Source organism: Sinocyclocheilus rhinocerous, unplaced genomic scaffold (genome assembly GCF_001515625.1).
Source record: "Sinocyclocheilus rhinocerous isolate Xijiao unplaced genomic scaffold, SAMN03320098_v1.1 scaffold463, whole genome shotgun sequence".
NCBI lineage: Eukaryota > Metazoa > Chordata > Actinopteri > Cypriniformes > Cyprinidae > Sinocyclocheilus > Sinocyclocheilus rhinocerous.
The window spans coordinates 1064181-1078651 of NW_015627535.1; the positions used below are offsets into that span (position 1 = coordinate 1064181).

The following is a 14471-nucleotide window of genomic DNA, read 5'->3' on the forward strand; positions in this document are numbered from 1 at the left end:
TTTGTTTTGTTTTTTTTCCCCATAGGTTTTTAACATTCTAAAAGCTCTTTATTCCAAATATACTACAAGCTAGTCAGTGTATTCAGCAGGAGTAATGTATTCTAAGTTGCTTCAGAAGTATCGCAAGTACTACTACGTACAACAATAAAACAGTGCATTATAAAAAAGGAAATTTACTTTTGGTACTTAAGTACTTTTAAAAGCAAGTACTTCTGTACTTTTACTAAAGTAAAACTCTGTTTTTACAACTTTTACTTGTAATGGAGTAATGTTTGACCAGCAGTATCTGTACTTTCACTCAAGTAATGGAGTTGAGTACTTTGTCCACCTCTGCTTTTAATACTGTATGATAAAGGGCTGAATGTTTCCTTCCTTTGGGTTCCTGCTCATGTAGGGGTGGAAGGAAATGAGATTGTAGATATTCTGGCAAGAGGAGCAATAAAGCATGAAACTTTTAAGGGACATACAAACAAAATATGGCAAGAATACTGGGACCTAACTGATACTGGACGACATCTGTATAACATACAAAAACAAGTAGGCTTAAATAGTATTAGGCAGAGCAGGAATCCAAAGGAAGGAAAGATAAGTTTGCCAAAAAAACAAAAAACAGTCAGTCCCATCAATTCTGCCCCACATCTGAGACAACAGAAAAAAAAAATGGCTTCAATGTAAGAATGAAATGTGCTGTCATGGTGCTGACCCTGCAAATAACAACGACTGTATGTCCAGTTCATGCACAGCAGCTTGAATACAATCAATACATTAAATGGCCAGTCCTTCAGCATTTCATTTCATTCTTTCCTCTCTGGTGTATTGATTTAAAAAACAAGTACAGAAGATGAATCTTGAGCGTTTTAGCTTTCAAATGATGCATAGTTTATGATAGCTAATTGAATATTTTTTTTATAAAACAATGGTAATTAAAAGTACAGACATGCCTAAACGCGCCCTTCAGGCCAGTGTGGGTTAAGAGGTTTAGCATTTAACTTAACAAATACAGTTAAACATAGCAAGAGTGCTCACGTGATTTGTAAAACACTTGTGAGAGGAAGGTCAACGACAGACAACATGTCGCAATCTTGGGTCACCCAACCACCATATTACAACATCAAGTTGATTTTTTTATCACTTATGCTACATGACAAATTTTTAAATGAGTGCAAAAATCCAATATGTTGAAGTTAAACTTCTTTTCCCAAAATTATAGCTTCTAGATTTGCAGGAAGCTGCAGGTTTTGCAGATCAGCGGGACAAGTGTGGATCAGGGGATTCGTTTTCTTTCACTCATCAAGATTTTGGTAAACATCTTCACTATGGTACCTATTCTGAAGACCTGTAGACTATAGGGAAGAATGAAAATAAAAGTTAGGCTAAGTTAAGCACTTTTTTATTGTAAAATGTCATGAACATTTCTAACTTAAAACTCTGCCAGGTACATAGACATTTTTAGACATTATTGTGCATTTGCTAAAAACGTGCTTGTGTGTTTTAAAAGAATAGTCTGAAAACCTTGTCTTGGGAAACTTTGTAGTACGCCTGAATTTTGCCACCAACTAAGTTCCTCTTGGACAGTTCTTGCACCACTCCACTGAAGCCTAGCTGCCTAGCTGAGTCCTCCTGAGAAGAAATTAATACTTTTATTCAGCAAGGATACATTTATTTGATCAAAAGTGAGAGTGAAGGCATTTATAATGTTACAAAAGATGTCTATTCCATTTCACTACATTGCATCACATGTGACAAATAAAGAACCTTAACCTTAAACCTTAAACTCAGATAAATGCTATATAAATATTTTCTGAAGGATCATGAAGACTGGAGTAATGGCAGCTGAAAATTCAGCTTTGACATCGCAGGAATAAATTACATTTTAAAATGTATTCAAATGGAAGACACTTATTTTAAATTGTAATAATATTTCACAATATTACTATTTCATGCAGCAACATAGCATACCAGACAACAGAGGGCAAACAATACCTTGTTCTCACTTTTACTCCATCTTCTTTTAAAGACTGATTTGAATTGTCCAGTCTGTTGGAAAAAAAAAATCAATTACTTAAACTCCATTAAACTTTCTTTAAAAAGTATTTTGAGGATGTAGTGACATTTTGTAAAGAAATAAAAGGAGTTGTGTTACATAGAATTAGGTACAAAGGTACAAAAGCTAAAAGGTCATATTTGTACCTTATTTACTTCTAAGTGGTGCATATTAGTACCTTAAAGGTACATATTAGTACCTTAGCTTTTGTATCTACTGCACCAATGACAGCTTTGTACCTTTTCTCCTGAAAGTGTAACATGGCATTACTTTGAAAAGGTGTGTACTGTACTGTAATTGTACCTTTATGCAGATGATGATGACCAGGACAAGGAGGCTGTACACAGTCAGCAGGACTAGCAATGTCAACAACAGTGCTTGAGAGACATTTAAGCCCGTCTCTAGATACAAACACATCATGATACGTGTCAATTATGAGCAGAACGGTCTGGGGTTGTGCTGAATCTTCTGCTAGTTCTTACCTGAGACTTTCAAAGTGGTTCCCTGTCCGATTGCCTGCGCCCCATTGTGAGCCACATCCAGCAGAGCCGCTGCACAGTAATAAACCCCAGAGTCTGCTTCTGACAAAGAGCTGATTTTCAGGCCCTGGTGCTCCAGTGTGTACCTCAATGAGTGGCTTTTTAAATCAAGCTGGTAGTGAGAGTTTTTCCGGAACACATACCAAGAGATTTGAGGTAGGCTCTTTGGACAGCTGGACACGGTGACGGAGCATGGGATAGAGACGGACTGTTGCTCTTTTTTTCTTATCAGCTTTGTTGGCTGTTGGACGTCTACCTTACATCCGCTGACTGTAGAAATTCAGAATATATTTTGTTTAAAAAATAAACTGCTGATATTTCACATTATTAATATTTCAAGACTTCAATTCAAATTTATTTGTATAGTGCTTTTCACACTTCAAAGCAGCTTTACAGAAAATGCACATGTCTACATTACAATTTAGAGTGATCTTTTATCAGAAGTGAATGTGTCCAAGTAATGTTCATTTCACAAATGAACAGTTCAAGATAATATACAGTTATCTAATATGAATTAATTTTCATTGATTAAGTCACATACACAGAAAAAAAAGGTGTAGCCTGGGATTTATTCTGAAGCAATTTTCACTGAGAAATTGCTAGTCAATTTCACAAATAATTACAAAGAAATGGCAAAAACACATTGATTTAAATTAGAAATTTTGAAGACTATAAAGAGCATTTTCTTGTAAAACGTATTCCAACAATCTTTGTTTAACTTACAACAAAAAAATGTTTGTTTACAATGTACAATACGTTTAAATAAGTAGTAGAATGATAGCTTTAAAAATTCTTCCTCTAGTCTAGAACAATTCAATTTCTGCTCACCTGTGCTAAAAATAAGAAATGCGATGGTGAAGAAGAAACCAAAGTTCATGTTGATGTCACGGTTGTTGTGTGGCTCCTTTTCCTTTCATTAATGTCTCTCTGTGATTGATTTTTCAGTTTGCTAGATAGACATCGGAACAAAGGTCTCACGCCTAACTGAGAAATAAAACCAGAAATGTGAAAAATGAGAAGTGACATAGACCCGTCCCCACAGTTCTTTCTTCCTTTTGTCCAAGTAATGTTCATTTCACAAATGAACAGTTCAAGATAATATACAGTTATCTAATATGAATTAATTTTCATTGATTAAGTCACATACACAGAAAAAAAAGGTGTAGCCTGGGATTTATTCTGAAGCAATTTTCACTGAGAAATTGCTAGTCAATTTCACAAATAATTACAAAGAAATGGCAAAAACACATTGATTTAAATTAGAAATTTTGAAGACTATAAAGAGCATTTTCTTGTAAAACGTATTCCAACAATCTTTGTTTAACTTACAACAAAAAAATGTTTGTTTACAATGTACAATACGTTTAAATAAGTAGTAGAATGATAGCTTTAAAAATTCTTCCTCTAGTCTAGAACAATTCAATTTCTGCTCACCTGTGCTAAAAATAAGAAATGCGATGGTGAAGAAGAAACCAAAGTTCATGTTGATGTCACGGTTGTTGTGTGGCTCCTTTTCCTTTCATTAATGTCTCTCTGTGATTGATTTTTCAGTTTGCTAGATAGACATCGGAACAAAGGTCTCACGCCTAACTGAGAAATAAAACCAGAAATGTGAAAAATGAGAAGTGACATAGACCCGTCCCCACAGTTCTTTCTTCCTTTTGTGACACAGTTTGTCACCCTGAATCTACTGCTTTCAGTGACACGTGAGTAATGTGGTAAATATTTCTGCTTATGCCTGTGAAAAAGATAAAGTAAGTGGAATAATTATACATATACATCTATCTATCTACAGCACAGTAGGCTACAGAATCATATAGAAATTAAAATTACTTATTTTTTTCTTCGCTTTACAATGTTATGTTGATTAGTAAAAAAAAATCAATAGTAACTATGTTTACCATAGTAATTTTAGTAAGGGAGCCTCAGTGGGCGTGGTCAGAGTCGGCTCGCGGAGCTCGCGGCCGCACTGACTACACTTCCCAGCATTCATTGTGGTTTCGTTGTTGTCCACGTCACGTCCACCGGCCACGTCGCCCCTCTTTCGCCATATTTGGTGGAGGAATGCTCTGGAGGAGAGCGGCATTGAGCCGGTTCACAGTTATCGCACTCACCCCGAGCTCTCTTTAACACCGCTAAAGTCAGCCAGAGAGAGAAAGACATCATGAACATCTTTAGGTTGACTGGAGATCTGTCTCATCTAGCTGCCATCATCATCCTGCTGCTCAAGATATGGAAGAGCAGGTCCTGCGCAGGTGAGCTCAACAAAATATACTTTTCTCGTATATTTAATACTTAATATGTGTGTTTGCGAAAGATAGAGGAGACTTTAGACTGGGTTGAGCTGTCGGAAAAGCTTTGTGAATTTATATTCAAGCAAGAAACATGAATTGAAGTGCAATTTGTGTAGCGTTCAAGCTAGTAGCTTAGCTTGACTTGAAAGCTGTTGAAGGGTAGATTTGGGTTAAATTTGACAATAAAAATTGTTTAAATGGACGGATCTGTATGTATTTAACATGCTGTGACCGTTAATGTTTTGCATATTGATTTTAAGGCTATCAAACATCACAGACTTGTTCTAAGTGACTGAAATAACTGAAAACTTCAGGCCTACTTACTAACTGCAGTTTAATAGTGGTTTATATATATATATATACTATGCCTATGCAATTAATTTGACTGTTTAGAGGACAAATTCGCACCTTCATATGTTGCTTTGTGAGAATCAAAAGGGAGTTTTTTCATATGCTTGTTGTCATAAATTTGAATTTCTCCCTCCTTTTATTTGCCATACATTCCTAAAGTGCATTGTATTCCTTGCTTTGAAGTTGCAGTGCATGTAGTTTTGTGTGGGCTTTGCAAGGATGGGTCATCTGGGTTGTCTAGATGCATTGACATCTGACTTTTGATTTACAGAGATATAGAGAACATAGATGCATCTCTTAAACCTTTTATGAACTCCGTATTCAGTAAAGACTGGTGCTGTGTTCTCTTATTTATTTCTATGTTGCAATTGTCTGAGTGTAAATATTTTTGCCCCCAGGTATCTCTGGGAAGAGCCAGATGCTCTTTGCCTTTGTGTTCACCACACGTTACCTGGATCTCCTGACATCCTTCATTTCTCTTTACAACACTTGCATGAAGGTAAAGGCATAGAACAAACTTGTACATGCACACATCGATCTTAAATATCAGTGGTTGCAAAAAGACAATGTTTTGCCACATCAGCGTAAACAGGTTTATAAGTGCACTGACCTTTTGCAGTTAATCAATTTCTTTGTTTCTGTGCTGTGAAAACAGGTTATCTACGTCGGATGTGCCTATGCCACAGTCTACCTGATCTACGCAAAGTTCAGGGCAACTTATGATGGAAACCACGACACTTTCAGAGTTGAGTTTCTTGTGGTTCCTGTGGGAGGTCTCGCCTTTCTGGTCAACCATGACTTCTCTCCGTTGGAGGTGAGTATTACTGCACATTTGGGAATTTGACCATCATAAATGTGTTATTCGTGCCAGTTTTGTTTTTAACCTTTATTAAACCTCTGCAAATAACAACAGGCATTATCGTTGCTAAACACAATCATAATAATTCCAAGCACTGAAAAAGAAATATACACACACACTCAAATAAAAACGTGCTAATACTAAAATAAATACTAAAATAAGTAAAAGCAAATTACAACAGTTACAACATAGTTCATTTAAAAATGAAAATTCTATCATCATTTACTTACCCTCAAGTTGTTCCAAACCTGAATGAATTTTTATTTTTTTGACAGATTCTGTGGACCTTTTCCATCTACCTTGAGTCTGTGGCCATCCTGCCTCAGCTCTTTATGATTAGCAAGACCGGCGAGGCCGAAACCATCACTACCCACTATCTGTTCTGCCTGGGGGTCTATCGCGCCCTGTACCTCTTCAACTGGATCTGGAGGTTCTACTTTGAGGGCTTCTTTGACATGATTGCCATCGTGGCTGGGGTTGTCCAGACTATTCTCTATTGTGACTTCTTCTACCTTTACATCACAAAAGGTGAGTTTAAACCTTTTTAAGGACAGTGGGTGTGAAATGACATTTAGTTTGGGTGGTCATGAACTTAAAGTCAGCATGAGATTAAAATTGACATTTACTTTCTTAAAACACAATGCTGGTTGAATTGAACATTGAATTTGATGACTTGTCTTTTAATTCAGAATTTAAAACAACTAAGATACAGTTAACCTTGTTGTGAGATTAATGTTTCTTCATCAGAACAGATTTGGAGAAATGTAGCTTTACATCACTTGCTCACCAATGGATCCTCTGCAGTGAATGGGTGCCGTCAGAATCCAAACAGCTGATAAAAACATCACAATAATCCGTGATCGACCGATATTGATATTTTATAACCGATACCAATTATTTGCATGTTTATGTGCCTGATAACCGATATGCAGAACCGATATTTATTTACTGTTATAAAGTAAATAAATGACTGAGTGAAGTAAGAACATACTTCACTTTGGTTTTTCCTCTTTGCATAAATGGCTGTTATGTTAAATAAAGTTTACTAACTATAGCAACTATATCAAGTACCTGCACGCCGTTGTTGTCCTCTCGTCTCCCCTCAGACGCACGCGCTGCAATGGCGATTCTGCGCGCAATTCTCAAAACGCCCACAAGATGGCGGCGTTTATCGGTGAATCCGATATTACAAAACCGATATCCGATTATGGTCAAATGCTTAAATATCGGTAAACCGATATATCGGTCGATCTCTACATGTAATCCACACGACTCCAGTCCATCAATTAACATCTTGTGAAGTGAAAAGCTGTATGTTTGTAAGAGAAATCCATCAAGACGTTTTTAACTGCAAAACGTTGCTTTGGGCTAAAATACAAATCCTCTATCCGTAATATTGCTTTCTCCAGTAAAAAAAGTTGCACGACTCCAGTCCATCAATTAACATCTTGTGAAGTGAAAAGCTGTATGTTTGTAAGAGAAACATTTAGCTTTGGGCTAAAATACAAATCCTCTATCCGTAATATTGCTTTCTCCAGTAAAAAAAGTTGTCTCGTCTGAATCAGGAGAGAAATATGCACAGATTAAGCATTTTCATGCAAAAATTGTCCAAAACAGTTCTAAACAAATATGTTCATAGATTTTGAGAGGACAATGAGGTTGGACATTTACACTGGAGGAAGCATCATTACAGATTACAATCTCCATATTTTGACCAGACTCGGTAGTTTAAAGTTAAAACAGATTAATAATGGATTTGTTTCTTACAAACATGCAGCTCTTCACTTCATAAGACATTTATTGATGGACTGGAGTGGTGTGGATTATTGTGATGTTTTTATCAGTTGTTTGGACTCTCATTCTGACGGCACCCATTCACTGCAGAGCATCCATTGGTGAGCAAGTGATGTAATGCTACATTTCTCCAAATCTGTAACAAAAATCTTTGATACCCTAAAGGGGAGTGAATTTTTTCATTTTTGGTTGAACTGTTACTTTAGGAAAGGTACCTGTGTGAATAAACTTTTTATTAATAAATAAACTTTATTTTTAAGTAATCCTTTAACATTAATGCATGCATTCATTGCAGTTTAAGCACTGGTTTGTCTTCCATTTTTAGAATTAGGCATGTTTTGTGGTTTGTCTTCCATTTTTAGAATTAGGCATGTTTTAGGATAAAAAAAAAAAAAATCCTCTTCCTGCTTCAATTTCTGATGTCTTTTGTCTGATCCACAGTGCTGAAAGGAAAGAAGCTGAGTCTACCAGCCTAAGTGCCAAAGAACAGAGAGCTGTCTCTCCATCAGACTTATAGAGGGGCACAAGCCAATGATGCCACTGCAAGATGCCCAAGACAAAGAACGCATAACGCCAGTTCAATCACTGATTTATTTCTCTCCGCCTGGACACCACAACCATCCCCTTACAGAAATGAGGACGTTTTTGCAAACTTTTCTTCTGTCTTTAGCATCTTGCAATGCTTTTTTTATTGCTATCGAAAAGAAAACGAAGAAAAAACGTTTCTATATACAAGGTGTATTGAAATATCGAACAGTGCATTGTACACATTAACAGTTAAATGCATCATTGTAAATTTGTCCATGATTGGAAATGACTCCCAGTGTCGAATAAGTTTGTGGTTCTTTCCTGATTTAAGAGGGGTAAGAAATGAAATGTGTATATTCAAGAATTCAAATTATTATATCCCTATTCCTTTTTCCCCCACGTGGTTAAAATCGTCCTTTGCTTCAATGAACGATTTTGCCACCACTGAAAATGTTCAAAAAGAAAGTCCTTTTCATTTTTTTTCCCACATTAATGCCTTATTTGTATTTCAGTTTATGTACATAACCATTTTTGTTGATGCCCCCATAGCAACGAGTCAACTGTAAATAAGAGCATTTCATATTTCATTCAGCACAATTCTCTTTGTGTGACTCGTATAATTTTTTTAGGATGTCAACATTTATCAATGATATGCGATATTACAGCAAGGTTGTTTAAATATTCAGTTATTACCTGCAAACATCAGCTTGTTGAAATGCAGTAATTTATGGTAAGACCATTAAATCTAGTGGTGTGGATACTGTCAAAGCACATTTTGGAGTGAGTTTTGTAGCATAGTTTTTTTTTTTTTTTAATGGACTGCAGCTTGTTTTCTTTAAGTTCAACATCCCCAATGTTTCCCTCTCTCGAGTCACTCTTGTAGGGTTTACAGTTATTTTTTTAGTTTTTACATGTCTCCCAATAAATATTTTAAGGGACATGATTTTGTGTTATTCCTTTGTGTTTTTTTTAAATCGTTTGTCTAATTTCCATTGACAATGTTACTTAATTTATTGCACTTGTTCCATGCAATCTCAATAATTATGGTTATAAAAACTGCATGCATAATTATGAAAGGGTGCAAAATGCTGTTTAGATGGAGCAGTAAATCACATTACAGAATTTTTTCAAAAAAAAAGAAAGAAAATAAATGACCACCTGTTCAAGTTAAATGAATGACACAATAAAATACAAATTTTTCCCTTTTTATATATACATTTATTTTTTACAGTATAAACCTGAACACTTCAGATCTGTGACTGTACAGCCAGAGAAAATACATCAATGAATAATTAATTCAGCTCCAACTACAAAACACAGACAGGCCATATGATCGCGTGACCATGTACAATGAACACATCTCCTTTGTAGTGACCAAGCATTCAAGCATTTACCACTGATTCTTGAGTACTGGGAAAAATATATATCAAGGAATTATTTTGGATCAACAATCTATTCAGTGTGTTTAGAGGTATTTGCCTATGTTTCGGTACATCATCTGCTTCTTTCTCACAAAATATGTTTTGCCTTGCCTTCATTCAATATGAAGCAACACTGTCAGATGCAAAAATAATGTGCAAAATATTTGTTATAAGTATTTACAAATCTAGGATTCACTTCACAACTGATAGACTATTTTAGAGTGTTTAAATAACCAGATTTTGCATATCACACAAATTGAGGGGGAAAAGTAAACAAAAATGGTTTGCAATATTTTACACTAGGGGTTGCACCACTAGTCGACTTCAATGCTCTGCCATGACGCTTTAAGCTTGACGTCGACTAGTCGCTGGTCCAATAGAGGGCGCAACAGGATGAGAAATCTTTGAAGGATTTCCACATTTACGCTCCGTTTCCAAACAGTTCAAATGACAAATAAATGCATACTCTGAAAGCGCTCCACAAGACATTCAACCCCTATTTTACGCATGCGGTTTAGGTAAGATTGATAATATAAAGTCATAATTTGTATATAATAAAGAGAAAATTGAATGAATAATACACGTGAGCAGTGTGCAAAATATATAAAATATAATTGAAATTTATAATATAATATATTACATCAGTTGTCAGTTATCTGATGATCCTAGGCTTACTCCATAACATTTACCCTGTCAAAAATTTCCTGAAGAAAAAATTTGGATCTGATTTTGAGAATTTTTTTCTTCCCTTTTGTTAGAATGACACTGAAACTCTTCTTCATTAGTTTTGGTCATGCAGTTATACTTCTCAGCTCTGAAAAGATGTTAGATGTTATGTTAGATAAAGATGTTAGTTTATCTATAGAATACTATCTTACAAGATTTTTCAATGAATCCCAAATTTACTATTTTTGTATTTTTTGAAGCGGATCCCAATGCCTGTTTTGTAATAATTCTCTTCTTATGTAGATTCTATATTCACAAGTGTAAATTTTCAAATTGTAAACCTGTTTTTGTAGTATTTTCACAAGAGATAAAAAATTATTTGCTTACAATTTCACTGTACAAGTCTCACTTAACAAGAAAGCACTCAGAACATGTACAATTTGCATGGCCTACACATTTTCTACCATATTTAATGTTTAATTTTTATTATTCTGTAGTGTATAATGCCCTCTTCTTTCTTTTTCCTTTATTATTTATTATGATTCTATTTTGAGCTATGGCAGGGGGTCTCCAAACTCGGTCCTGGAGGGCCCGTGTCCTGCAGAGTTTAGCTCCAACTTGCCTCAACACACCTGCCTGGAAGTTTCTAGTATACCTATTTTTGATCGCGATTTAAAATTATTATTATTTTTTCCCTATGTGGATAGAATATTAACCCTATAATTCGCACTGATTCATTCCAGAGTGGGAATATAAAAACACGAATAAAAAAAATAAATAAATAAATACAATAATGGCAGGGAAAGTTGCAGGACATGTTTTGTCCCATCATGTCTCAAGATCAATCGTTACGTTACGTTACGCCGCGTGACGTCACCGCGCGATTGTCTAGTCAACAGAGGCTCAGCTGTTGTGGGGCGACCGCGGGAAAAAAAAAAAGATATATTCCATCGGCCGGTTCCAGGGAGGGACTCTGGACTTCCGCGGGATCTGTGTTTCGGAGAATATAACGGGAACACATCAGCATTCGTTCTTCAAATATAAGCCGAGACACGTTGGGTTGGCATAGCGGAGGTTTAAATCTAGGACAGTCTCTCTCGAGAGGAAGGAAAATGGAGCTGGATGACGGAGTTGTGTACCAGGACGACCCGGGGACATCGGCGATCATGTCGGAGAGGGTCTCGGGCCTGGCCAACTCCATCTACCGCGAGTTCGAGAGACTCATCCGCAAGTACGACGAGGACGTGGTGAAGGAGCTGATGCCGCTGGTCGTGGCGGTGCTGGAGAACCTCGACACCGTGTTCGCCGAGAACCAGGAGCACGAAGTGGAGCTGGAGCTCCTGAAGGAGGACAACGAGCAGCTGATCACACAGTACGAGCGCGAGAAAGCGCTGAGGAAACACACCGAGGAGGTGAGTGGAGGAGATCTTAGATCTGTCTCTTCGAGCTGGGCATCTTTGTTTTCTTGCAGCATCACATCACTCACGTGCGCACGAATGGCTTTGTCATGCCTTGTTTAGCCAGTGCTGCCCTTTGAGGATGAATCAGCCTTGGGCCTTACGCAAATAAAGAAATAAAATATGCATTTTTAACGTGCTGCAGTTCATTATTATGCCCTCTGATGGTCTGTCTAGTCCTTGCTGATGGTTAGAACTTAATATACAAGCGGTTTGTTTAATAGAAATGGCGGAATAATGTTTATTGCGTGCTTGTAAATAAAGACAAGATATTGAAAACATAAAACAAGCAAACAAACAACATGTCAGGCGTGTTTTTTGTCTTACAATGCACGCTACAGAGGACGATGCTCGACTCAGTGTCATATGGGAGAGACCGGGGCAAGTTGTCACAGTGGCAGAACTTTGGCTGTAACGTTCTTCCAGTAACGCCATTAATTAATGTTAATTCAGAGTTATCTGGTCTTTAATAATGTTCTCAAAACGTTAGCGCAAAAATTTTATTTATAAGTTGTTCGTAGAACGTTTTTTTTTTTCTGAAACATTTTAGTTGGATGTTCATCTAACGTTTTTTTTTTTTTTAAATGTTACCTATAAGGTAATGTACCCATAAAGTTTGCTAAATTATAAAATGAAACGTTCCCTTAACGTTTGCGTAACCAAGAGAGAAATTATTATTTTTTTTTTTAAACATTTAAAACTGGACATTTTGAATATTCAGAGAACATTCAGAAATAACGTTTTCATAACTTATAGGGAACATTAGCAAAATGTTTTGTTTGATGGGTAGCTAGCTGTAAGATTTTGATTCAAAAGTCCAATAGTTTTTTTTTTTAGCAGTGATTTTGTATGTGTATTTCAAACACCTTTTTCAAAATCCCAATATAATTTTTTGTCATCTTTTTGTGTTGTCAAATTAGGCAGGTTGTCATAAGGTTTATTCATTTGTAAAAAATGAAATTTTTAAACATTTTACTAATCACAATATTTGTTGACCATGACCATTCTGTTTCATGACTTTTAGGCTAATAAGGGTGTTTAGTGGCAGTTTTCGTTGTGACAACTTACCCCATATAATGTGACAGCATGTTCAGTGAACTGTATTTTTTTCCCTGAGGATGGTGGAAATAATCAATAGCTTTTTTTTTTTGTAGGCAAGACTTTAAGGTATGTTTACACAGAAATTAAATTTCAAAAATAAACCTACCTTGATAAATAATTACTAGAGTCAAAAGTTTCATCTAGTCCAAGTCTTCCATATATGGCAGGATTTTGCCAGGCACAGACAGATGCAACAGTCTGTCATCATGCATGGAAACACAGTGTGCAGTACTTTTTTTTACATTAAACCTTTGAAATTGTATTGCGTGCGTCATTACGAACCTTTCATAGTTGATGTGTGTGAGTAAATTCTTTGATGTGACTCTAATCTGTTTTGGAAATCAGATTACACTGCATTGTACAGTTCTCAACATATGTAAGCCCGACTTTGGACAGATTAAGGCTGCTCAATGGCTTTATGTGTTCCTGCCACAGTGACGGTTAACTGGGATTATGAGCAATATGTCTGGCACATTCTACAACCAAAACACAAATGAGCCATGAGCTGCATTAATCCCTGTGTGTAGTGATCTGGATACATCCTATTATGACAGACAGATTTCACTTCCAACAGCAGAGTGACATAAGGCTGGGGTCAATATTCAATAGTAGTGAACATTGATCTTTCACTCACGTTTCAGCTCACTGATATACTAGAGAAACTTTTAAGACTATATAGGATCTTGATCGGGTTTCAGGCATAATGCATAAAATTTTAATTCTGTAAAAATTGTAAAGTAACACATTGAACCAATATGTTGTCTCAAACCAGTGTTAATATTATTTATACAGTATTCTTGTATGTTAAATTAACTTTATATTTTAAATTTTGCTTTGTTTTTGTACATTTTTTTGTGCTTTTGTTATATTATGTGCTATTGTCATTTGTATTAGTTTTGATATTTTAGTAATTCAGCTTGCACACATTTTATCACTTCTAATTTTCTCAAGTTTTTTAAATTTATATTTTTTAATCTAAAATGTATATTTTATTTTATTTTTCAGCTTCCGAAAATTATTTTTAATAGTTTTAATTCTAGTTAATGATAACAAGTCTCAATCATAGCTGCGAGCTTAAACTTATATATATATAGTGTCATCCCTTAAAGTCTGTGTAAAGTCAATATTAAAGGTGCATTAGGTGATTGTCTTCAGAAACATTTTTTGTTATGCTGGTTGAAAGTCTCTTCACATCCCGATAGCAATCATTAAGTTAAGTGGTCTAAATGTATTTATCTGTATTTATATATTCTGTGGAAGTAGGGCTGCACAATTAATCAAATTTCTAATCGCAATTACAATTATGGATGCCACAATTACGTAATCGTTCAAAGCAGCAATTAATCGTTCACAGTCCACTTATGTTATTCTGCACGCTTAAGATATGTTTTTTTCTTTCTACATGTTATCTTAAGGG

The 14471-nt window shown here is 35.7% G+C and overlaps 3 protein-coding genes across 4 annotated transcripts in view; 2 read left to right on the plus strand and 1 right to left on the minus strand.

The window, feature by feature from the left end:
* Nucleotides 1-587: 587 nt before the first annotated feature.
* si:ch211-139g16.8 (immunoglobulin superfamily member 6) lies at nucleotides 588-4283 on the minus strand. Of its 2 annotated transcripts, none has more exons than XM_016539225.1 (6): nucleotides 4018-4283; nucleotides 2527-2853; nucleotides 2348-2445; nucleotides 1984-2037; nucleotides 1513-1620; nucleotides 588-1343 (listed from the first exon to the last, which is right to left on the minus strand). In XM_016539225.1, exons 1-6 carry the CDS (start codon nucleotides 4064-4066, stop codon nucleotides 1284-1286), a joined length of 696 nt encoding a protein of 231 aa, XP_016394711.1. In that variant the 5' UTR covers nucleotides 4067-4283; the 3' UTR covers nucleotides 588-1283. The 2 variants fall into 2 exon arrangements, with proteins under 2 accessions (XP_016394711.1, XP_016394705.1); XM_016539219.1 differs by lacking the exon at nucleotides 4018-4283 and adding an exon at nucleotides 3412-3622.
* A 329-nt stretch (nucleotides 4284-4612) lies between these two features.
* Nucleotides 4613-9248, plus strand: kdelr2a (KDEL endoplasmic reticulum protein retention receptor 2a). Its single transcript, XM_016538941.1, has 5 exons — nucleotides 4613-4838; nucleotides 5627-5727; nucleotides 5884-6042; nucleotides 6363-6615; nucleotides 8323-9248. The coding sequence occupies exons 1-5, from the start codon at nucleotides 4748-4750 to the stop codon at nucleotides 8355-8357; spliced, it is 639 nt and encodes a 212-aa protein (XP_016394427.1). The 5' UTR covers nucleotides 4613-4747; the 3' UTR covers nucleotides 8358-9248.
* A 2118-nt stretch (nucleotides 9249-11366) lies between these two features.
* The window catches only part of spag9a (sperm associated antigen 9a), a 48286-nt gene continuing 45181 nt past the window's right edge, over nucleotides 11367-14471 (plus strand). Inside the window, exon 1 of the mRNA XM_016539083.1 lies at nucleotides 11367-11908. Coding sequence (XP_016394569.1) covers nucleotides 11609-11908 — 300 coding nt within the window. The 5' untranslated portion in view covers nucleotides 11367-11608. The remainder of the gene's footprint in view (nucleotides 11909-14471) is intronic.